Source organism: Notolepis coatsorum, assembly GCF_963971535.1.
Source record: "Notolepis coatsorum genome assembly, chromosome: 4".
Classification (NCBI taxonomy): Eukaryota; Metazoa; Chordata; class Actinopteri; order Aulopiformes; family Paralepididae; genus Notolepis; species Notolepis coatsorum.
Window position 1 is genome coordinate 118,252,197 of NC_140168.1, and position 26,342 is coordinate 118,278,538.

At 47.5% G+C, this 26,342-nt stretch overlaps 1 protein-coding gene across 1 annotated transcript in view; it reads right to left on the reverse strand.

The window, feature by feature from the left end:
- Positions 1-26,342, reverse strand: part of aadat (aminoadipate aminotransferase) — a 104,293-nt gene that overhangs the window by 64,682 nt on the left and 13,269 nt on the right. Inside the window, exons 3-4 of the mRNA XM_084312084.1 lie at positions 16,216-16,384; positions 215-347 (exon numbers count right to left, since the gene is read on the reverse strand). Coding sequence (XP_084168210.1) covers positions 215-347; positions 16,216-16,384 — 302 coding nt within the window. The remainder of the gene's footprint in view (positions 1-214; positions 348-16,215; positions 16,385-26,342) is intronic.

Sequence of the window (26,342 nt, forward strand, 5' to 3'; positions counted from 1 at the left end):
AGTAACACACACAGTACCTTGCAGAGCCCCCCCCCCCCCCATAGTAACACACACAGTACCTTGCAGAGCCCCCCCCCATAGTAACACACACAGTACCTTGCAGAGCCCCCCCCCCCCCATAGTAACACACACAGTACCTTGCAGAGCCCCCCCCCATAGTAACACACACAGTACCTTGCAGAGCCCCCCCCCCCCATAGTAACACACACAGTACCTTGCAGAGCCCCTCCTGGCTGCCCGTAGTGACACACAGGTCCATCTGGCCGCTCTCCGGGCTGAAGCTGGCCGTGGGCGGGTTGTGGAGGTTCTTCTGTAAATTCTTCATCCACGTCAGAAGTTCTGGGATTCTAGAAAGGAATAAAAATGTGACTTTTTTTTTATAATTTCTTTTTTATCAGCCGCATCTTTTCTTAATCGGTGATTAACTGGGACGACAACGTCTAGGTGTCAAAAGAAACCACACACACACACACACACACACACACACACACACACACACACACACACACACACACACACACACACACAATGGAAACAACATACAAATACAGTAATCTGAGGGATAGTCTGTATTGAATTGATTTCCAAGAGTTATCTTGCTTTTATAACCTCCCTATCTCCGCTATCAGCACGCAGTGACTCAACTCGTGGACACGAGAGCCGCCGGGCGAAGGAGAGAGAGAGAAAGAGAGAGAGAGAGAGACTCGGGGGTGGTCCCCACCTCCCTAAAACAAGCCAGAGTCACACCCCTCATAAAAAAACCAACCCTGAACCCCACCGTCATAGCCAGCTATCGTCCTGTCTCTCTTCTCTCCTTTCTTTCTAAAACACTTGAACGTGCTGTATCCAACCAACTTACTGCTTATCTCTTACAGAATGACCTCCTAGACCCCAATCAGTCTGGCTTCCGGACTGGCCACTTGACAGAAACGGCCCTCATTGCGGTCACAGAGGCACTTCACTTAGCAAAAGCGAAGGGCCTCTCCTCTGTCCTGATTCTCCTAGATCTATCTGCAGCCTTCGACACAGTCAACCATCAGATCCTCCTCGCGGTCCTCGCAGGAATGGGAGTGGCTGGATCTTCGCTGACATGGCTGACATCATACCTCAACGACCGCTCCTACCAAGTGTCATGGAGAGGGACTCTGTCGGCCACCCGCCCCCTCCGGACGGGTGTCCCCCAGGGCTCGGTCCTAGGACCCCTTCTCTTCTCCCTCTACACTAAATCACTGGGTAACATTATCACGTCTCATGGCTTCTCATATCATTGTTATGCCGATGATACTCAACTCTTCCTCTCCTTCCCTCCCTCAGATATCCACGTCTCTGAGCGGATCTTGGCCTGTCTGTCCGACATCTCCGCCTGGATGACGACCAACCACCTCAAACTGAACCTAAGCAAAACAGAATTGCTCCACCTGCCGGCCAAATCGTCCCCCCTGACCGACCTCTCCATCACAGTCGAGAATGCAGCTGTGACCGCGTCCCCGACCGCCAAGAACCTTGGTGTTGTCCTCGACGACCAGTTGAACTTCTCTGCTCACATCGCAGCGACAACCAGAACCTGCAGATTCCTCCTGAGCAACGTCAGAAGGATACGCCCCTTCCTGACAAAAGAAGCCACCCAACTCCTTGTCCAATCAACAGTCATCTCCCGCCTCGACTACTGCAACGCACTGCTAGCTGGCCTCCCGGCCACTGCCACCAAGCCTCTTCAACTCATTCAAAACGCAGCGGCCCGCCTGATCTCAAACCTACCGAAGTCGGCCCATGTCACCCCACTTCTTAGGGACCTGCACTGGCTCCCCATTGCTGCACGTATCCGCTTCAAGGCCCTCGACCTAGCATACCGTGCGGCAAAGGGAACCGCTCCCGCCTACCTCCGGTCAATGGTCTCTAACTACACACCCTCAAGACCCCTACGCTCTGCATCTTCTGGCCGCCTCAGACCTACTCCTATCCAAGCTCCCGGAGGGTCATCAAAGAGAAGCCGCCTATTCTCAGTCCTTGCCCCACAATGGTGGAATGAACTACCCACCCCAGTTAGGACAGCCGAATCCCGTCCAATCTTTCGCCGTCGACTAAAGACTCACTTCTTCAACCATTATCTGAAATGATAAAAAAAATAAATAAAAATCTAACCCTGACTAACCTTACTGTCATGCACTTGTCCTAATAAACTAACCTACACTGTAACACGCAACACTTTGATGAACATTGTTACTCAGCTGATAGAGTTGTACCCTTCTTGCTGTCTTGTCGTACAGAACTTGTAAGTCGCTTTGGATAAAAGCGTCAGCTAAATGACTAAATGTAAATGTAAATGTAAAATGAGAGAGAGAGAGAGAGAAAGAGAACACCTCCGGTCGGCTCTGTTTACACAGGCTGTCATAAAGAGAGATAAAGCAGCTGTAAAGCAGTAACCTCTTCCGCTGCGGTGCTGGATGCGGACCACCAGCAGCAGCACGGCTACGCCAAGACCTCTTGCCTTGATTACTGTAATGCCCTGTACGTGGGCGTCAGTCAGGCCTCCCTCTCTCGTTTGCAGTTGGTGCAAAACGCTGCTGCCTGTCTGCTGACGGGAACGCGAAAGCGGGAGCACATTTCCCCTGTGCTGGCTGCCCTCCACTGGCTTCCTGTGCGTTTTAGGATTGATTTTAAGGTTTTACTGTTTGTTTTTAAATGTTTGAACGGCTTGGCACCGGGTTACCTCTCAGACCTGCTGGAACCCTATGTTCCTCTAAGGTCCCCCAGGTCCTCTGACCAGCTCCTCTTGGCCGTTCCAAACTCCAGGCTGAAGCTTAGGGGGGACCGTGCTTTTGCAGTGGCAGCCCCAAAGCTCTGGAATGAGCTGCCACTGCATGTTAGGCAGGCCCCCACTCTGCAGGTGTTTAAATCACGCCTCAAAACACACTTATTTGCTCTGGCTTTTGTTTTTTAAACCGTTTTTGAGAGATTGGCCTTTTTATGTGACACATTGTACTGTTTTATTATGTGCTTTTATTACATTTTTATGTTTTATCCTATGTTTGTGGAGTTGTACAGCACTTTGGTCAACTTTGTTGTTTTAAATGTGCTATATAAATAAAGTGGATTGGATTGGATTGGATTCTATTCCACTTAGCATTTAGGTGTCCTTGAGGGGGCTCTCCAGGGGGTCCACAGATAAATGTAGAATAGACTAAACAAATCATCACACATGAAGACAGTTGGTTACTATGGAGACTAACATCATCACACATGAAGACAGTTGGTTACTATGGAGACTAACATCATCACACATGAAGACAGTTGGTTACTATGGAGACTAACATCATCACACATGAAGACAGTTGGTTACTATGGAGACTAACATCATCACACATGAAGACAGTTGGTTACTATGGAGACTAACATCATCACACATGAAGACAGTTGGTTACTATGGAGACTAACATCATCATCACATGAAGACAGTTGGTTACTATGTAGACTAAAATCATCATCACACATGAAGACAGTTGGTTACTATGGAGACTAACATCATCATCACACATGAAGACAGTTGGTTACTATGGAGACTAACATCATCCTCACACATGAAGACAGTTGGTTACTATGGAGACTAACATCATCACACATGAAGACAGTTGGTTACTATGGAGACTAACATCATCATCATCACATGAAGACAGTTGGTTACTATGGAGACTAACATCATCATCACACATGAAGACAGTTGGTTACTATGGAGACTAACATCATCACACATGAAGACAGTTGGTTACTATGGAGACTAACATCATCATCATCACATGAGGACAGTTGGTTACTATGGAGACTAACATCATCACACATGCAGACAGTTGGTTACTATGGAGACTAACATCATCAAACATGAAGACAGTTGGTTACTATGGAGACTAACATCATCATCACATGAAGACAGTTGGTTACTATGGAGACTAACATCATCATCACACATGAAGACAGTTGGTTACTATGGAGACTAACATCATCACACATGAATACAGTTGGTTACTATGGAGACTAACATCATCACACATGAAGACAGTTGGTTACTATGGAGACTAACATCATCATCACACATGAAGACAGTTGGTTACTATGGAGACTAACATCATCATCACACATGAAGACAGTTGGTTACTATGGAGACTAACATCATCACACATGAAGACAGTTGGTTACTATGGAGACTAACATCATCATCACACATGAAGACAGTTGGTTACTATGGAGACTAACATCATCATCACATGAAGACAGTTGGTTACTATGGAGACTAACATCATCATCACACATGAAGACAGTTGGTTACTATGGAGACTAACATCATCACACATGAAGACAGTTGGTTACTATGGAGACTAACATCATCATCACACATGAAGACAGTTGGTTACTATGGAGACTAACATCATCATCACACATGAAGACAGTTGGTTACTATGGAGACTAACATCATCATCACACATGAAGACAGTTGGTTACTATGGAGACTAACATCATCATCACACATGAAGACAGTTGGTTACTATGGAGACTAACATCATCATCACACATGAAGACAGTTGGTTACTATGGAGACTAACATCATCATCACCACATGAAGACAGTTGGTTACTATGGAGACTAACATCATCATCACACATGAAGACAGTTGGTTACTATGGAGACTAACATCATCACACATGAAGACAGTTGGTTACTATGGAGACTAACATCATCATCATCATCACCACATGAAGACAGTTGGTTACTATGGAGACTAACATCATCATCACACATGAAGACAGTTGGTTACTATGGGGACTAACATCATCACACATGAAGACAGTTGGTTACTATGGAGACTAACATCATCACACATGAAGACAGTTGGTTACTATGGAGACTAACATCATCATCACACATGAAGACAGTTGGTTACTATGGAGACTAACATCATCACACATGAAGACAGTTGGTTACTATGGAGACTAACATCATCATCACACATGAAGACAGTTGGTTACTATGGAGACTAACATCATCATCACACATGAAGACAGTTGGTTACTATGGAGACTAACATCATCATCACATGAAGACAGTTGGTTACTATGGAGACTAACATCATCATCACACATGAAGACAGTTGGTTACTATGGAGACTAACATCATCATCACACATGAAGACAGTTGGTTACTATGGAGACTAACATCATCATCACACATGAAGACAGTTGGTTACTATGGAGACTAACATCATCATCACACATGAAGACAGTTGGTTACTATGGAGACTAACATCATCACACATGAAGACAGTTGGTTACTATGGAGACTAACATCATCATCACACATGAAGACAGTTGGTTACTATGGAGACTAACATCATCATCACACATGAAGACAGTTGGTTACTATGGAGACTAACATCATCATCACACATGAAGACAGTTGGTTACTATGGAGACTAACATCATCATCACACATGAAGACAGTTGGTTACTATGGAGACTAACATCATCATCACACATGAAGACAGTTGGTTACTATGGAGACTAACATCATCATCACACATGAAGACAGTTGGTTACTATGGAGACTAACATCATCATCACATATGAAGACAGTTGGTTACTATGGAGACTAACATCATCACACATGAAGACAGTTGGTTACTATGGAGACTAACATCATCATCACACATGAAGACAGTTGGTTACTATGGAGACTAACATCATCATCACACATGAAGACAGTTGGTTACTATGGAGACTAACATCATCATCACACATGAAGACAGTTGGTTACTATGGAGACTAACATCATCACACATGAAGACAGTTGGTTACTATGGAGACTAACATCATCATCACATGAAGACAGTTGGTTACTATGGAGACTAACATCATCATTACACATGAAGACAGTTGGTTACTATGGAGACTAACATCATCATCACACATGAAGACAGTTGGTTACTATGGAGACTAACATCATCACACATGAAGACAGTTGGTTACTATGGGGACTAACATCATCATTACACATGAAGACAGTTGGTTACTATGGAGACTAACATCATCATCACACATGAAGACAGTTGGTTACTATGGAGACTAACATCATCATCACACATGAAGACAGTTGGTTACTATGGAGACTAACATCATCACACATGAAGACAGTTGGTTACTATGGAGACTAACATCATCATCACACATGAAGACAGTTGGTTACTATGGAGACTAACATCATCATCACACATGAAGACAGTTGGTTACTATGGAGACTAACATCATCATCACATGAAGACAGTTGGTTACTATGGAGACTAACATCATCATCACGTGAAGACAGTTGGTTACTATGGAGACTAACATCATCACACATGAAGACAGTTGGTTACTATGGAGACTAACATCATCATCACACATGAAGACAGTTGGTTACTATGGAGACTAACATCATCATCACACATGAAGACAGTTGGTTACTATGGAGACTAACATCATCATCACACATGAAGACAGTTGGTTACTATGGAGACTAACATCATCATCACATGAAGACAGTTGGTTACTATGGAGACTAACATCATCACACATGAAGACAGTTGGTTACTATGGAGACTAACATCATCATCACACATGAAGACAGTTGGTTACTATGGAGACTAACATCATCATCACACATGAAGACAGTTGGTTACTATGGAGACTAACATCATCATCACACATGAAGACAGTTGGTTACTATGGAGACTAACATCATCACACATGAAGACAGTTGGTTACTATGGAGACTAACATCATCATCACACATGAAGACAGTTGGTTACTATGGAGACTAACATCATCATCACACATGAAGACAGTTGGTTACTATGGAGACTAACATCATCATCACACATGAAGACAGTTGGTTACTATGGAGACTAACATCATCATCACACATGAAGACAGTTGGTTACTATGGAGACTAACATCATCATCACACATGAAGACAGTTGGTTACTATGGAGACTAACATCATCAGCACACATGAAGACAGTTGGTTACTATGGAGACTAACATCATCATCACACATGAAGACAGTTGGTTACTATGGAGACTAACATCAGCACACATGAAGACAGTTGGTTACTATGGAGACTAACATCATCACACATGAAGACAGTTGGTTACTATGGAGACTAACATCATCACACATGAAGACAGTTGGTTACTATGGAGACTAACATCATCACACATGAAGACAGTTGGTTACTATGGAGACTAACATCATCACACATGAAGACAGTTGGTTACTATGGAGACTAACATCATCATCACATGAAGACAGTTGGTTACTATGGAGACTAACATCATCACACATGAATACAGTTGGTTACTATGGAGACTAACATCATCACACATGAAGACAGTTGGTTACTATGGAGACTAACATCATCACACATGAAGACAGTTGGTTACTATGGAGACTAACATCATCATCACACATGAAGACAGTTGGTTACTATGGAGACTAACATCATCATCACACATGAAGACAGTTGGTTACTATGGAGACTAACATCATCATCACACATGAAGACAGTTGGTTACTATGGAGACTAACATCATCATCACACATGAAGACAGTTGGTTACTATGGAAACTAACATCATCATCACACATGAAGACAGTTGGTTACTATGGAGACTAACATCATCATCACACATGAAGACAGTTGGTTACTATGGAGACTAACATCATCATCACACATGAAGACAGTTGGTTACTATGGAGACTAACATCATCACACATGAAGACAGTTGGTTACTATGGAGACTAACGATAGGTTATGTAGATAACCTAGTTATATTAGTATTGGCTAAGCGTCCCGCTCTGAGCCTTACGAGATACTTCTATCTCCTGTGATACCTAATGTATCTCCCACGAACAAAAAACACATGCACCCCACCTGTATGGGGCCCCGCCCCTTATGGTGGTACCACCCATATAACCATGACTCTGGTCATGAAACACCCTTCCTCGCCAAAAACCCGTCCCAGGAAAAGACCCCTCAAGAGGGAACTCAGGGCGCGCAGAGCGGGACGCTTAGCCAATACTAATATAACTAGGTTATCTACATAACCTATCGTTATATTTCGTATTGCATCGCGTCCCGCTCTGAGCCTTACGAGATAATGGGGAAGAGCGGGCGCGAGACCCGACAGATGTACCCCCTGAGGACCCGTAAGCCCACATCAAGGGGTGCAGGGAGCCCTGTCACCCCATCCTTCCTAACGAAGGGGGGGCGCAGTCAACTCCACCTGAATGCGAACAAGAGGGAGCCAGAACCCCTTGAACACACCGTACAGGCGGAACCACGTGTGACTCAACACACTGCGGCCCATACCCATACACTCCTGCTACCCGACCAAAGGACGGGAAGCAGGAAAGGCCACAGACCCCAGAACCGCCTGGGAGACAGAACCCCCGGTCATGTCCATGAGGTAAAACCTTACAAAGGGGCCCGGTGAGGACCATGAAGCTGCAGCACAGATGTCCTCCACCGAGGCCCCACCCAGGAGAGCGGCAGAGGCAGCCACCCCACGAGTGGAGTGCGCCCTGACGCCCCCAGGGGGATCCTGCCCAGCCAACGTGTAGCAGAGGGCAATACCCTCGCACAACCAATGGGACAGGCGCTGCTTCGACAGTGCCTTACCAGCACGAGCCCCACCGTAACAGACAAAAAGCTGGTCGGTAACCCTGAAGTCCTGAGTACGGCTGAGGTAAATCCCCAAAGCACGGACTGGACATGACAGGTGAAGGCCCGCATCTAACTCACTAGTGTGAGGAGGAGGACGAAAAGCCTGAACCACAATATCCCGGGAGCGGAAGGAACTCCGGATATTCTTAGGCACGAAAGCAGGATTAGGTCGCAGAGTGGCACCGCAATCGGTCCGAAAAGACAGGCACTCTGGACGTACCGAGAGAGCACAGAGCTCACCCACGCGTTTAGCGGAAGTGACAGCCAGTAGGAACGCGGTCTTGAAAGACAGCCGTCCCAACGGCGCCTGCTCGAGCGGCTCAAACGGGGCCAAGGACAACCGACCGAGGACCAATTGAAGATCCCAAGTCGGAGCCAAGGAGCGTTGCACCGGCTTAACGCGTCGAGCGCCAAGCAGGAAACGCTTCACAAGAGGGTGGCTGAACAAAACAGTCCCCTCAAAACCCTCATGACAGGAGGATATAGCTGCCGCATATACCCTCACTGTCGAAGCCGACAGCCTACCAAGAAGAGACTGGAGATAACCCAGAACAGCATCCAGGGGGCAGGAGACTGGGTCCCAGCCCCCCCTCTTACACCATTCTTGGAACGCACGCCACCTGCCCGCGTAAACCGCGACAGTGGAGGGAGCATGCGCACACCGGATGGTATCAACCACTGCGGGATCCATCCTCTCCAGACTCACCCTCCCACCAGCCACACCACCAGGCGTTGACCCAACACCGGAGGCTGGACAAGCACTCCGTTGTGCTGCGAGAGGGCCGTCGCTGACCACGGAATGACCCAAGGAGGAGCGACCAGAAGCTGGATTAAGACCGGGAACCACACTGACGTGCCCCGGTCCGGCGCGACCAGGATCACCGTCCTGCGCTCCCTCCGTATCCGCTCCAACAGCTGACTCAACAGCTGTACAGGAGGGAAGGCGTACAGAAGACCGGGCGGCCACGGAAAGATCGAGAAGGCATCCACCCCCAAGGGGGGATGATCCGCTCGACTGAGCGAGAACCACAAGGGGCACTTGTGAGAACGTCGGCACGCAAACAGATCTACCGAGGCCTCCCCGAACCGATCCCAGATCTGTCTGACTATGTCGGGGCGGAGTTCCCACTCGTCGCGACGAGGACCGCCCCGAGACATTATATCCGCCGCCACATTTTCCGTACCAGGAACGTGGAGCGCCCGCAGACTGCGCAGCCTGCGGGATGCCCATAGCAACAGTTCGCGCGCCACCCGGAGCAGGCGGGCGGAACGAGTCCCACCCTGCCTGTTGATATACGCCGCCGCCGTCACATTGTCCGTCCTGATCAAAACGTGTTCGCCTACCACCAGGTGGCCGAGCCGTTTGAGGACCAGGAGGACCGCCTTCAACTCCAACACATTGATATGCAGGACAGCTGGGTCGGCATGACCCGTCCAGCTGCCCCCCACTGCGTGGGTCCGAAACGCCCCTCCCCAACCTGTGAGAGAGGCGTCGGTGAAAACCGTGACGTGGGAGCCACTGCTGCCCATGGGGACCCCAGCGGAGAGGATACCCAGCCTCCCCCAGTGGGCGAGATCCCCCCATATCGACAAAGGAACAGTCAACCGTCTCCCTTTGCCCCACACCGGATCTATTCTCAAAGAGAGAAACCACCTCTGTATCCGCCTCATAAAGAGGAGGCCAAGAGGAACCACCGTGTGGGCCGCCGACATAAGGCCCAGCAGACGCATCACCTGCAGCGCCGTAACCGTCCCTCCCAGACGGAAACCCCCGAGCGCGTGACGGAGATCCCCCCGACGCTGCTCCGAGAGGGTCGCAAGCATGGGCTTCGACCTCAATGTCAAGCCCAAGTACTCCACCTGTTGACTGGGAAGAGGGGTACTCTTCTTCCAATTCACAGCAAAACCCAGGCTGGTGAGGAATTCCACCACCGGTCGAGTATGAGACCTGGCAACCTCCTCTGAACGGCTGAGGAGCAGAATGTCGTCGAGATAGAACAGAACTCGTATCCCCCGACGACGTAAAGGCCCCAGAGCAGCCGCCACGCACTTGGTGAATGTGCGGGGAGCCAGAGAATAACCGAACGGCATTCTGTGGTACTCGTACGCTACGCCCTGAAACAGGAACCGTAGGAACTTCCTGTGAGGAGGGAAAATGGGTATGTGAAAATACGCATCCTTCAGGTCTATGGAGGTGAACCAGTCCCCCCTCCTGACAGCAAGCAGAAGGAGTCGGACGGTCAACATCCTGAACGGTCTCACTACAATCAACCGATTGAACATGGACAGATTCAGTATAGGTCTGACCCCCCCAGTTTTCTTGGGCACCAGAAAATAACGGGAGTAGACGCCTGACATTGCGTCCTCTCTCGGGACCACAACGACGGCCTGCTTCGCCAACAGAGATTGGATCTCGTCGGCCAGGGCTGTCACCGCGCCCGACCCTAACAATAGGGTCGGCACCAAACCTGAGAACGGAGGATGGGGCCGCGCAAACTGCAAAACCAGCCCCGCCTCTAACGTTCTCCTCATCCACCGATTCAAGGGACATTCCCGTCACCATATGTGAATATAATCCCACAGCGCCCCCGCCGTCAACTGACGCTGGGCCGCAAGGAACAGCAGATAATTGGCCCGGTCCCCCCCGTCGTGCAAAGCACCCAAGGGAGGACCCCGACAGAAAGGGCCGGTTTGATACGGGAGGAGCGGTCATCAAACTTGTGGACACACACTCACCCCCTGAACACCCCTCCAGCACACGCTGAGGAGCCGTTCCGCAGCCAGACACGCAAGGCCTGAGGACCCCATGGGCTCCTACACGCCGAAGCCCTGCAGTGATATTGCTACCACTCAAATCACGCCAGCCTCTCCTTTGCAGACCACTGCCGGTTTGACGGGAGTGGGAGGCAACAGCGCGATACCCCGCCTGGCGAGGGCGAAGCCGGGGTAACCCCTGCTGAGCATTCAACAGAAGAGGCACCGAGTCCCCCTGCTGACCACTGGAGCTAGTGGCAGCTGTAACACCAGGTTCCACCCACCCACAACCTGCGGTGTAGGAACCACGCGACGACGGAACATTCTCACGGACAGACCCAGGCTCAGCCATCAACTGGGTGTCAGCCCCTGTCTCCATGAGAAGTGAAGAATGGGGCCGCATACGCTTCAAAGAAGGTTCGCGGCCCGCAGCCAAAGGAGAACACTCAGAGCCCCGCTTCTGAGGGTAACAGAAAGCGGACTGAACGGGGAGCGGGCTGCTCGCGGCAAAATGACGACGGGGTGGTTTACCAACCCCGAAATCACCCAAAATGGCCGATCCCTCGGCCGCCAAGACTGTCGGCCTTGCGAAACCCTGTCGATTCTCCAACCAGGGCACCACTGGCGGGGGAAACATGGCCGCCTGTCGAGGATCTCGCCACAGTCGTTGACGAGACCGTGCTCCCACCCCTGGCTGCACAGCGTGAGGCGGTGTAGGACCCGAATCAAAAACCGCCTGCGCCTCCACAGAACGCCCAAAAAGACTATCTGTGGAAAAAGGAGTCGTGAGGAGAGAAAACCTATCCTCTTCCCCAAGAGGAGACTGCTCCAACCAAACATGCCTAACAACCAAAGTCGATAGCATCCGAATCCTCCCCGCAGTTATAGCTTGCGACTGAGTCAAGATCTCTATAACACCACAAACATGAATCACGTTCATAGTGTCGGTTGGACCCAAAGACCTACAACCCGACGCCATCTTGGATAGGAAAGTAGCCAGCTGAGCCACAACACTGGCCGCCGCTAAATGCCATCCTGCAGCAGTATACCACTCATTCGTCCATACTGCCACCCTCCGAGCCGACATGCTATCAAGCAACGGCCGGGCGGAACGTCGTTCATCCCCGCCTGGGCACAAAAAAGAAGCTACCTGGCTACTTAGCCAAGGTACCCCCGGGCTGCACCCCGTCGTCAGCCCCTTCACCCGCAAAAAAGGTAAATAGAGCTCAGCGAACCCCCCCACACCCACCACCGACTGACCTTCATCAATGAAGGTGGCAAGAGGAGGGAAAAGCGGAATCCCGCGGCGGGGATTATTAGACATTCCAGCGTCAACATCAGCGTTAGCAGAAGAAGCAGCAGTAGCATTAGCATTAGCAGTAGCATTAGCATTAGCGTCAACAGCATGTTCCAGGATCGCCAAGACATCGCCCACTACAGTGGAACGATCGCCAAGCCGCCCCGGCCCTGGTGCCGAAACATACTCCACAGCACGACCAACACCGACATTGACGCCTACTGACACAGACCTCACCTTTGTACAAGCCGACCCGTTAGCCAAACCTTGTACGCTGCCCCTCGGTCCGTCGCCGTCAGCCGAGGAACCACCAGCATAGGTCTCATGTGTCGCCGAAACAAGCTCCAGAGAATCCAGGGAAAAACAACTCTCCGGTAAGCCCTCAACATTATTAATCTTCCTTAATCTTTTCATTCCGCTAGCTCGTATGGTGCACGCATCCAATACGCTGGGACGAAAATAGAGGAAGGGTGTTTCATGACCAGAGTCATGGTTATATGGGTGGTACCACCATAAGGGGCGGGGCCCCATACAGGTGGGGTGCATGTGTTTTTTGTTCGTGGGAGATACATTAGGTATCACAGGAGATAGAAGTATCTCGTAAGGCTCAGAGCGGGACGCGATGCAATACGAAATATAACATCATCATCACACATGAAGACAGTTGGTTACTATGGAGACTAACATCATCATCACACATGAAGACAGTTGGTTACTATGGAGACTTATACAACGGCATGCAAATTTCTCGATTCTGATTGGCCATTTACACGTCTTTATTGGCAACAATCCACGGTCCTGGGCTCAGGACCCGCCCACAACCGAATCACATATCACTCCCCGGCTCACTCCGGGAGAAAACAAGATTGCGGACAACAAATGGATATGTTGATAGCACCATAACGACTAAATATGAAGCGATTCTGTCAAGGGGAATGTGTTAGTCCTTTAAACAATGTTGGATGATGTAATTGATGGGTCTTGAGTCAATCTAGAACAAAAGAAAAATCGCGGATTGATTGATTGATTAATTGATTGATTTAAATGTCTACTTCCTTCCCACTGACTGCAGCGTTCACTCTCACACTGTCCGACGCTGGCGTACCCACAAACACACACACACACATACACACACACACACACACACACACTGTGACACACACACACACACACACACACTGTGACACACACACACACACACACGCACACACGCACACACACACACACACACTCCTGTCTGCAACAGCGGGGGAGTCAGACTGAGAGAGAAGCAGCGCTGTTTTAAGTGAGCATGGTCTATTGAATTGATTGATTGGTTGATTGCTAATTTTATTACTGTACCCCTGGTTTCCAACTGGTTAAGTTTAGGCTAAAAGAAATAAATAAAAAGGGCGAAGAAAACGTTTTTTTCCTATAGGGCAAAGAAAACGTTTTAATTTGTTTTACCTACTTTATATAGAAGCATCTAAGAATGAAGTTCTATGGAAAGTAGGTCTGCATTCCCTTAACAATTGTGTGTATTGAGCCGTACTGTATTGTACCCATTCTGCATCTGGTAATAAAATTTTCAATCAATCATTCCAATAATACACAGTTGGATGTGTTAGTTTGGTTGGATGCACTTCAAGCTGCTTCCACATGGAGGCAACTTGTCTTTTTTGTAGTTGTGGGAACTACTTTTTCTGGCGGATGGTTTTTTCAATAAATCTTCGATTAATGTGTGTTTATTGTATAGAAATAAGGTTGGATGAATCTGGCAGTTGTATAAAAGCTTTACACCACTTGTAGTCGTGATTTGTGACCAATAAACCATGCCTAGGGGGGTCTAACGACCACCCCTAGGCATGGTTTATTGGTCACAAACCACTCCTGCGCGTGATGTAATGCTTAATAACATCATCATCACACATGAAGACAGTTGGTTACTATGGAGACTAACATCATCACACACATGAAGACAGTTGGTTACTATGGAGACTAACATCATCATCACACATGAAGAGTTGGGTTCATTGGATCCACAAGAGCCTCAGCTTTACAGTCAGACCCAATTTGTGATGTTTAGGGACCCAGTCTGCATTAAATAGGTGAAAATAACACATTTGTACTGGATGCAGAAAAATGCATGGTTCTTGCCCAAAGGTGCCTGAGGTAGGCGTGTCTGCAAAGGAGAGACGTGTGGACCCATAGAACCCATTTTCATATAGAACCCTGGCAGCACATCACCCCCACTCTGCAAAAACTCCACTGGCTCCCCGTCAACTACAGAATCCCCTACAAGATCCTCCTCCTCACCTAGAAATCCCTGCACGAGTCAGGTCGTCTCCATCCTACCTGACCGACCTACTGCACCCCTACCCTCCAGCACGCGGCCTCCGCTCCTCCAATTCCAACCTCCTCACCATCCCCCGCACCAGGCGTTCCACACTGGGAGACCGAGCCTTCTCCTTGGTGTCCCCAGGCTGTGGAACTCCCTCTCCCCCTCCGTCCGAGGCTCCGACACCATCAACCTCTTCAAGACCCATCTAGAAACACACCTGTTCACACTTGCCTTCTCGCAACACGGTGCTGCTCCAAAGTAGCCCACCCCCTTCACCCCCTGACTTTTTTTAAGCTACCGATTCCGTAATTTTTTTTTGCGTTTTTGTTTCTTGCAAATCGACTGCACCGTGCTTCCTTTTCATTTTTATTTCTTTTACATTTACTTGTTATATACAGTATATATATATATTCATATTTGTATCTTATGTTTTTATATAGTTTCTCTCAACTCTCTTTTTATGTAAAGTGTCCTCGAGTCCGAGAAAGGCGCTTCTCTTTAAATCGAATTTATTATTATTATAGATATCTTTGAGACAGAGGTCAAGGGACCCCTTTGAAAATGGCCATGGCAGTCTACCCCCCCCCCAGTCTATTACCCTGCCCATACCTGTACCCCCCCCCCCCCCCCGCACATGCTGCTATGATACCCAAATGAATCAATAGAGGCATATCTTATCTTGTTCTGGAATTCATATGTAACAATATATACCTTCTCAGGTGGGGGTCCCTGGGACAAGATCTTATCAAATGGGGGTCCTTGTCCAATTACGTATCAATTTGGTAAAAAGGTTTGAGAACCCCTGGCCTACAGTAGGAGGGTTAAACACGGGGACATGCGGTGGTGAAGACACAGTAGGTGGGATACGTGTGGTTCCAGAGGCAAGTGTCTTCACCACCACACCATCTGCGGACCAAGCTGTCTCGAAACGAATAACTCGGAAATGAACCAAAACGCTTCCCAAAAACACATACAAAATGTCAGTATCCACTACTGTGAGTGCAGACGGAGGGGAAGAGGTTAAACAAACGTGGGAGTATATTGTAATGAGGTCACTCCGGTTAGCCATCTCCATGCACCTGGCCCTCTCTCTCACCCGTTGGAAGCGGAATACTGCAGTGCCCTTTTCATCAGGGTCTCGTCAATGGTGAGCGTGTCTCCGTTCTTCATCTTTATGGAGGCCGACAGGAAGGGGAAGGTGTCGGGGTTGGGGGCTCCTCCGGCCAGGGAGATCAGGGAGGCGGGGGACCGCTGCTGCAGCTCAGCTTCACGCAGGGAGAGGAAGAGGAAAGCTCACTTTGTTTATCCTTTTCTCCCCACACACAAATCGTTGATCACAAAAACATTAGATTAGATTAGATTAAAATGTATTGTCATCATACAGCACAGGTACAGCACAACAAATTGATAATATACAATGAAACTGGACTTCTTTATGAGACTGGAAGTCTTTATTTGTAGCACACATTGCTACATTGTCATACAGCGAACACACATGCGCTGATGGGTGACACATAGGGACACACACACATGAAATGGGTTGCGGTGTGGGGCCGTGCCCGAGGACCAATCCAAGTGCTCCTGTCCGTCTTCGTCAGGGACGCGACAGTGTTATCGATCTGTTCTGCATGTTTTTCCATTGGGTTTATTTAATTTTCCTTGTGAGCATGAGGAGAACATGCAAACTCCAGAAAGGCACGGGAGATACCCCACCTGGGTACCTGGCAACCCGGCAACCTGGTCCCCAAGCGGGAATCTAACCCAGGACCTTCTTGCTGTGAGGCAACAGTGTTAACCACTGCACCACCTCCACTGCCAATGTACAGGGCCCAGTAGTTAAAAACGTTTAATCTCAATCAGATCCGATCAGATTTTGAAATCCCATTTTTGGTGATCCAGGATCAGACAACTTGGCCAGATTTTGTCCCGGTATTTCAAAGCAATTCAGGATAGGGCAGACTTTTCAAGATTACTAGATCCTGAATATCAGTGCTTTAATCCTTCCGATCTCCATCTAGTTCTAGTGGATAAGACCACATTGTAGAGACATCTATAATGTCTAATTATATTTTTAAATACATAAAGGACATAAAATCATAATGTAATTGTAATTTAAAAAAATTCTCCCACTAGGGTAACAAGTCGATTTTCTGATCTGATATCAAAGTGATCGAATCCTGTTTTTTGGTTTTGAACTACCCAAAATCCAAATCTGATCCGATCAGATTTGTAAACCCCATTTTTTGTGATCCAGGATCAGACAACTCTGACAGATTTTATCCCGGTATTTCAAAGCAATCCAGGATAGGATCACCCTGATCCAGATTCAGACTGTTCAAGATGACTAGATCCTGAATATCAGTGCTTTAATCTTACCGATCTTACTCCATCTAGTGGATATGGAAAAAAAACAAGGACCACATTGCAGAGACATCTATAAAGTCTAATTATATTGTTAAATACATAAAGGACATAAAATCATAATGGAATTGTAATAAAAAAAAAAAAATACTACTAGGGTAACAACAAAAAAACATTAATTCAAAGGCAGTTGATCAACCAGGCGTGCTTTGAGGAGCTGAATTATAAGTGAGGTTTCAGTTTGCTGAAGGTGATGACAGATGGACTTTTTTTTGGTTGAAGATATTTTTTCTTTAATCTAAATTACATTTGTGATTGACAATCTTTGTTGTCTTTTATGAGCATAAACATTTATGTCATCAGCATTTGGTTGAAAACAAAATGGGCCACCACAAATGTAACCACAAAATTAAGCCCATCCTACAGGCGCAGCATTTTGAAGCAGTAATCCATGCATTTGTGACGACTAGGCTGGATTACTGCAATGCACTTTATATAGGGGTGAGTGGATCACTTTATATAGGGGTGAGTGGATCACTTTATATAGGGGTGAGTGGATCACTTTATATAGGGGTGAGTGGATCACTTTATATAGGGGTGAGTGGATCCTCAGTGGCTCGCCTTCAGATGGTGCAGAACGCCGCTGCACGTCTTTTAACTGGCACTCGTAAATATGACCACATCTCACCGATTTTATCCTCACTCCACTGGCACTGTGCACTTTAGGATTCATTTTAAAATTATTTGATTTGCTTTTAAAGCTCTTCATGACCTTGCTCCACCCTACCTCTCTGAGCTGTTGCAGGTCTATACACCTTCCCGCTCTCTCAGGTCAGCTGACCAGCTGCTCCTAGTGGTGCCTACAACTAGGCGTAAGCTCAGGGGGGACCGTGCTTTCTCCGTTGTCGCCCCCAAAGTGTGGAATGAGCTGCCACTGCAGATCAGGCCTCATCACTGCCCCGTTTCAAAGGCCTCCTTAAGACCCACCTTTTCTCTCTGGCTTTCGACACCATGTAGCTTGTTGATTTTATGATCTTATTGTCTTACTGTGTTATTGTTGTATCGTTTTGTTACTGTGTCCTTTGCTTTTAAATATTTTTTAAGTACTCTGATCTATTTAAATTAGTATTGCTGCCTATGTTTACCTTTTTTTTTTTTTTTTGTACTCTTGTTTTTTTTTATTTATCTATTTTTAGTGCTGCTTATAGTTTTTAATATGCTCCCTCTGCATAGCACTTTGTGCCCCTGTGGCTGTTAAAGCGCTTTATAAATAAAATTGGATTGGATATTTGTTCATTTTTAAGGCCCTTATTGGTAAGCTACCTCCTTATACTACATCAGTATTGGTAAGCTACCTCCTTATACTACATCAGTATTGGTAAGCTACCTCCTTATACTACATCAGTATCAGTATTGGTAAGCTACCTCCTTATACTACATCAGTATTGGTAAGCTACCTCCTTATACTACATCAGTATTGGTAAGCTACCTCCTTATACTACATCATTATTGTGTAGCAGAGTGGCTTATTGGAACTGCCCCTTTAAGACAGACAGTCTAGCCATATAGGCCCTCAGCTGAGTTGATTGCAGACTGTAAAGCAGAGCAGGAGAGAGGAGTGAAGTGAGAGCAAGGGAAATACAGAGACAAAAACGTGAGTTAGAAGGCAAAGAACAAGTCGATTTGGAGGAAACTGTGACAGACTCATCATGTATCCTGTAGCACACAACATGGCCGATCAAAGAGAGTATCACCTGTAAAGAGAAGACACCAGTGCTGGCAAGTTAACTCCTTCCATGAACTGTCTCTTCAAACCGCCAACTATCCCGGACTTGACCACCTTGTTTTAAATTACTCAAGATCTCCAGTGTCCCTGTTCTTCCAGCTTCAATTGGAATGGAATTTTGGAACCTATGGAAACCATTCTAGTGACTGGCTGTGGCTGGTCCTTAAGCTCCCCAGAGTTTGCTCGGAACAGGGTCAATCTGCATTTTGCTATGATGCCCCTCTAGCTCATGGAATGAACTCCAACAGTCCTTAAAGCTTGAGATTCTCCCCTCACCTTGATCTCCAACCTTTGTCAATCAAGTTGTACATGTTTTAATTGATTGTTATCCTTACTTGTTTTATATGCCCTTTTGCTTATTTCTGCATGTACACTCGACGTGACTGTAAATGAGGGAAACCTCAGTTGCCTTTCGAGATTGACTATCAGTTCGAGATTGAGTATAGGCAAAGGTGGAATTTCCCTTTAAGGTTTGGGTTAAGGTAAGGGCTATGTTTATAAAGATGATAATTATGAGTTCAAATGCACACAGCTTAACCAGTTTTTCACCAAGACGGGAAGAGAGAGTAGAAGGAGAGAGATACGGAAGACGCTACTGATAGAAGACACTACTGATAGAAGACACTACTGACAGAAGACACTACTGACAGAAGACACTACTGACAGAAGACACTACTGATAGAAGACACTACTGATAGAAGACACTACTGATAGAAGACACTACTGACAGAAGACACTACTGATAGAAGACACTACTGACAGAAGACACTACTGATAGAAGACACTACTGACAGAAGACGCTACTGACAGAAGACACTACTGAGTCTGACAGAAGACGCTACTGACAGAAGACACTACTGACAGAAGACACTACTGACACAACACACCCATGCAGTGTTTGTTACGTACTGAGCCTAGAACGACTATCAATGATTATCGTTAGGTTATGACTATAACCAAGTTCTGTTAGTATAGCGACGCTCGGCGTCACTCTCTGCACTGTCCTCGCACACAGGGAGCGAAATTAACTTTTTGACTCACCGGCCAGTGGCGGGTAGATGGGAAGAGTCTACCCGCCAAGCATATTTCTTACCTGCCAACATTTTTTTGATTAAAAAAAAATATATATATATATATTTTATATAATTTTCTTTTTTTTAAATAAAATATATATTATATAATCATACTTGTAGTTGTATTATCTGCGAGACATCGCCACCACGCAATAAGTCAAAATGCTTGCTATCTGCAAACAGCTCCACTGTCTGTGTGTATACTTGAGTAGCCTCCAGCTCCAGCAAGGATTCTCCGGCCCTGCAGCTAGACCCTATATTCAGCTAGACCCTACATTCAGCATGCAAGGATTCTCCGGCGATGCAGCTGGACCCTATTTATAACGTTACGGTTCTTTTGTCAAATCACATTCAACATGCCCTCAGCTAGAATACGCATTCAATCAATGTTATAAGACATTGATATCAGACATTGATATCTGTAGCTACTGCTAGCCCGGTAGATAACGTTAAGACAATTTAGTTTACTGGGACAGGTAGATCTAACGTGAGCTAGCTAAGCTAGCTAACGAGGGAACAGAGGTATTATGCACTCGAGTCGACTATTGCTGGAGCATTTGTTGATATCAGCAGCTATCAGTAGCTAGCCAGCTAGATACCGTTAGACAATGCCTCGTCATGTATTAAACTAAAAGTGAATAGTTGACTGGGTCATTGTTTAAACAGTAACGGTAGCTCATGGAGGTCCGATATAGACTAGAGCAGACTGCCCGCATATCGCAATGGTGGCGTTTCAGGAAGTAAACAAGCCAAATGAGAGCTTCCGATTGGTCATTTGCTTTCTTTCTCGTGAAACCAGTCACGTCACTCTACTGTGATTGGACCGTTGACTTGAGTGCAATGTGGGACTTGTAGTTTTTTAACGATCTCGCGGCGTAGAGACGAGAGAGGCTATAATCTGTACTCGCACAATCAAAATAAGAGTATCGTTATGAACTACACGTCTACACGCCACACGGCGGGCAGCCCTCTAAGTGTCAAGCGGCAAAGGTAAAAACTGAGCGCCCCTGGCGGGCGGCGGGCTTTCGTTTCGGTCCCTGCTCGCACACGTGCACACGCACTGAATAAAGACCACAATGTACCTTTAATCCCAATATTTGTCTGACCACACCCATATCAGCTTACCCATATAAGCAGGGGTGGGGCCACCCACTCGCCTCCTTCCCAAGCTTTCACCACAAGGCGAGATCAAGGGCTGCAGCGGCGTCGGACGCCAAGCGTCGCTATACTAACAGAACTTGGTTATAGTCATAACCTAACGTTCTGTATCGTATTAGCTCTCGCTCGGCGTCACTCTCTGCACAAGGGAGGCCGAGCGAGAGCCATCGGCCGACAAATACACCCCGCTGAAAGCCCCCCACAACCATCAGAACAGGGAGGGCCGAGCCCCCCCGACCCACCCTAATGGAGGGCACCCCCCCTATTGCACACCAGGGAATCAACCACCTTGGTGTTACCCAATGCGGCGGTTGTTCCTATAACCCCTCAAGAAAAAACTCCAAAACACACCTGCGAGTATACACCGGCTATACCGCAGTACAAGTGTTTCAGTTTTCAAAAAGGGTTAACCCAGGCCTACGGGTCGACGAAACATTACTTCGGACCGGGCCTGGCGATACGGGAAGCACAGGGTCACCAGAGGAGGTCAAAGACCACCCCAACAGGCCCCTCTTCGCCATGCGTGAGAGAAGAGCGAAAAAGAATGGAGAACCAGCCCCAAGCACACCGTACTAGGTTTTCCCAGGCGGTCTCCCAACCAAGTACTAACCAGGACCAACCTGTGTAGCGGCCGAGATCCGACGAGATCGAGCGTGTACAGGTTGGCATGGCCGTAAGCCATTACGACAGTGCTGAGTAAAAATTTACCCAACCAGGGTCTCCATAGCGCTTAACCCTGTGACACCCGGACCGACCTGGCATTTTTCCCCCTGAAAAAAGCCCAAGTCCCTCAGGGTACCAGAACAGCAGATCTGCATCCCCGGCGGACAACGGGTTCAACTGATCCGGACCAGCGTGACCAGAACCAGTCCCGTGCCCTAACCACGCCGACATGCCTACTCCAGGAGAAAGGGCAGATATGCGTGTTGATCTTAACATGAAAAGAAGGCGCCACCCAGACGTTCGGGCGAACCGCGCCCGGTGGCCCACCCCCAGGGCGTGAGACCCCTCTACATATGTTCAGATCCATTCCGTCATCATCCCCCAGACATGAACGAGAATCCGTCGATAACCAACCCAGGTCGTGGGATGTGGTCGTCGGAAGAGGAAAAACCTCCATCCCAGTTGCTTTATAAAAACGCCGTTTTAACCTCAAGCAACCAAGGCGTGCCAGTCAGTCGCCTGTTTACAGCGAGCTAGCACTATACGTGCGTCGGGACACACCCACATCAATGAACAAGCTATTTAGACCTGTCATTGAATCTCCAAGGCGCCCAGGGGAACGACAAGAGGGGTGTGACACTTCCTAACTCCAACTCTTTTTTAATAGAAAAGAAGGAAGCACCAACAGTATGTATCCCAGTCTACACAGCCGGGGGTAAACATTTTTCACATTTTTACATCCCACCACCCTCCCATAGGAAGGAGACGGGAATCCCCAGAGAGACTTCCCACGCGAGCTGTACAGATTGAAAAGAATATATTGCACCTTGAGCCATGTAAAAAATTGGTTTTAGGGCTCTCCGGGGATGAGGCACTGAACCCATACACACTCAATAATCGAATTGAATCGAATACATACACAATAGAATAGGACACCTTCTAGAGGGTCCACTCACCTTGACAATCTGAGGAGGAGGCTCTGTACTCTGAAGGAGGCTCCCTCACATGGAAGGAGGAGTCCGAACTCACAGAAGGCCCGAATAGGCGCTTGGTGAGGAGGAGCCCTGACCACCCCCCCGAAAACAGATCCATCACATGGACCTGAACAGCACACGGAAGTCCTACCAACAGAGACGCGCACGGTGACGTACTCTATGGCGGGGGAATTTCTGCGGTGCACACGCCCAATATTCCAGGCCGTGGGACCAGGAAACCCCCCCCCCCCCTCACCCCGTAACGTGCCGAACCGCAACGTGACAGGAACCTTGAAGGACAGGGGGTGTACCCCTGACCAACAGAAAAAAGGGGGAGAGGAAAGGTTACCAGTTCACCCCTTTACGACCCCACACCCATGATACGATGTAATGACAAAAAGAGAGTATGACACAGTCATAGTCAGCTCTATGAAGCGTTTGACAGCTTCACACAGCGCATGAGCTAACCTGCTATCTGATTTTTACTAAGGAAAAAACACAGAATAGAGAGGGCTCTCTAAGAGCCCCGGTCCAAACTTACACATGTGCTTCTGTGGCCAGTCCAACCCAGTTGTAGGTCACATGACACACACAACCCATCATCACCTACAAAAAATGGCAAAAACACTCTACAGAGGAACGCCGTTTTTCATAATGAGAGAATACATAATTCTCGATTAGTATCGGCCACAGGCCTTGCTAAGCACACACGAAAGCGACCAACAATCTTTTCTTTTAGGAAAATAAAGGTTCTCCAGCAGATTTAGCACAACCTCAGCAATCAAGCTAAGGGTTACATCGTATCCCTACCACACATTGACACAATGTAGTGCAACAACATGTCCACTCTGATAGGAGGATGAAGAAGTCCCCAGGGAACCGGGGGGAAAAACACAATCCTCCGACTTTACCCTTAATACGGCCAGTTAAAACAGGAAAACCTGTTAATATGTGAACACACTGTTTATTGTCATTACAGGCTGAGAAAAGAACCATTCTTTACTCATTTGTCACTAAGCATAGCTTCATAGGTTAGTTAACCCCCTTAGTTGTGAGTACACGGTACATATAAACACACATGATGTTTCTCACACAACAACCAGATCATTTTCACATCTGTAACAACAACCCGATTTGCACGGAGAAGCTAATTACCAGTGACAAGACAATTCACACATAACTCGCGTCGTATCCTAAATGTATTGCAGCAACACACGTTTTTGGAAAACATCGTTATCTACAAAACATTTAGAAGGTAAAGCCAGAAGACGTGTATAAGGTCTGGCCAAACCTTGCCTACCCCGGAGCGTAGATCAACGAAGTGCAGTCTCAAGGCCCCGTAGTAAACACAGCCGTCCTGTGTTGCCGACCCGGCCAGCGTCGCCGCTCCAACCCGTCGCTATGGTCCCCTTTGTTGACGCAATCCTTGCCGTCCTGGCTCAGGGCAGGGTCGACGAACATCCCCTGTCAAAGATGACGTCGTAGTCAAGAGTGTAAAACATGTTATAATCAAAGCACGTTCAACAGAGTAGCATTAAGCTAACGGCCGCCCTAACCGTCGGACGCTACCGCCCCCGCCCGCGAGACGCCGAGCGAACGGCGCGCGCGACCAGAGAGTAGCTTCGAATCCCCCCCGCCTCTCCCCGTGAGGGAGAGGAGAGTCGGGAACCGCGGCGGCGCGCGAGGTGCCGGAGCCACCCCGCACTGGACCTAGGCCGATAGCAGCAAGCTAACGTTCCCCAGCCTAACCTAGTAGGCCACCTAGTGATCACCGCAGGCTAGCGCCGCAGCTAACAGCTGACTGGCTAACAGTAGGCCACCACTAGCACGTAAGCTAAGCAGCTATCACCTGAACGTGTACACAATGATATAACACTCACCCAGACAGGCCGCCGTTCTGAAACCCTCCTCACTTTTTAAGAGAAAAGAGAAACAAGATGTTAACACAGTTTTACAACGGTGATTTTACCACACCCGACGGAGCCAGCACAATACCCAACTGGCCTGTGTAGCTGACTTTGAACACAGATCTTCCGCTATCGAACATCTATGCCCATATCTCCTCGGGAGGGAATACTCTCATTTGGATATGAAAGAAGGGGCCTACACGGTGACAGAGAGATATCCACTCGTCCAGAAAACACAGGGATCACCAGTGTTAATGGTCGTGGCCCACTAGTTAAAACTATAATGGGCTTCAGACCAAGGTCTTCTGTCGCCTAAGAGGCTGAACAAAGGACCCTAGCCTGGGGCCGGTTTTCATAAACATTGTCAATTAGCCCCCATAGCACTAACAGACAAGTGGAGCCTGCCAGCAAAACATAACTCACCAAACCCGGAACCCACCGTTTCTCACAACAGCGGCGCGTCCTACAGCCCAGCTGTGTCTTTACCGCAACCAGCACACAGCAAGGACTGCAGTTGGAAAAGCATGTAGCGGCGCAAACTCCCAATACGAAAACCGGTGGAGGATTTTTAGAATGATCATCATCTTCCAGACACTCCAGTACGAAGACAATATCGCCGTATTTTCTCGAAAATAGTGAGAGAGAAAATAAAGATATGATGTCAACGTATCCTTGTTTTCCAACTCTTCTCCTACCATCACATCACTTCAAGTGTGGGGATCTACCGAGGCACTTCCTTGTGGTGAAAGCGAGAAGGAGGCGAGTGGGTGGCCCCACCCCTGCTTATATGGGTAAGCTGATAGGGGTGTGGTCAGACAAATATTGGGATTAAAGGTACATTGTGGTTTTTATTCAGAGCGTGTGCACGTGTGCGAGGACAGTGCAGAGAGTGACGCCGAGCGAGAGCTAATACGATACAGAACATACATATACCTACATAAACACCTGCATACAACACATATAACTCTGTATGATAGCATGTACATTAATGCTGTATATACAGTGTATATATATATATATATATATATATATATATATATATATATATATACACATCTGTCTGTACATACTTGCATATAACACTTTGTATCTGTAGATTCTATATCTATACCTGTACATATCCCTTACCTACTGTTACTAGTTATGCTGTTGGCCAGTATGACTACTAGTACTGTCTTTATACCTGTATCATTGTACATATTAATACTACAATTCTGTACATACATCTGATTAGCACTATACTCAGTAGTACTCATTTATATATTTTATACCCAGTTTAATCACCAGGGCCCAGGAGTTCA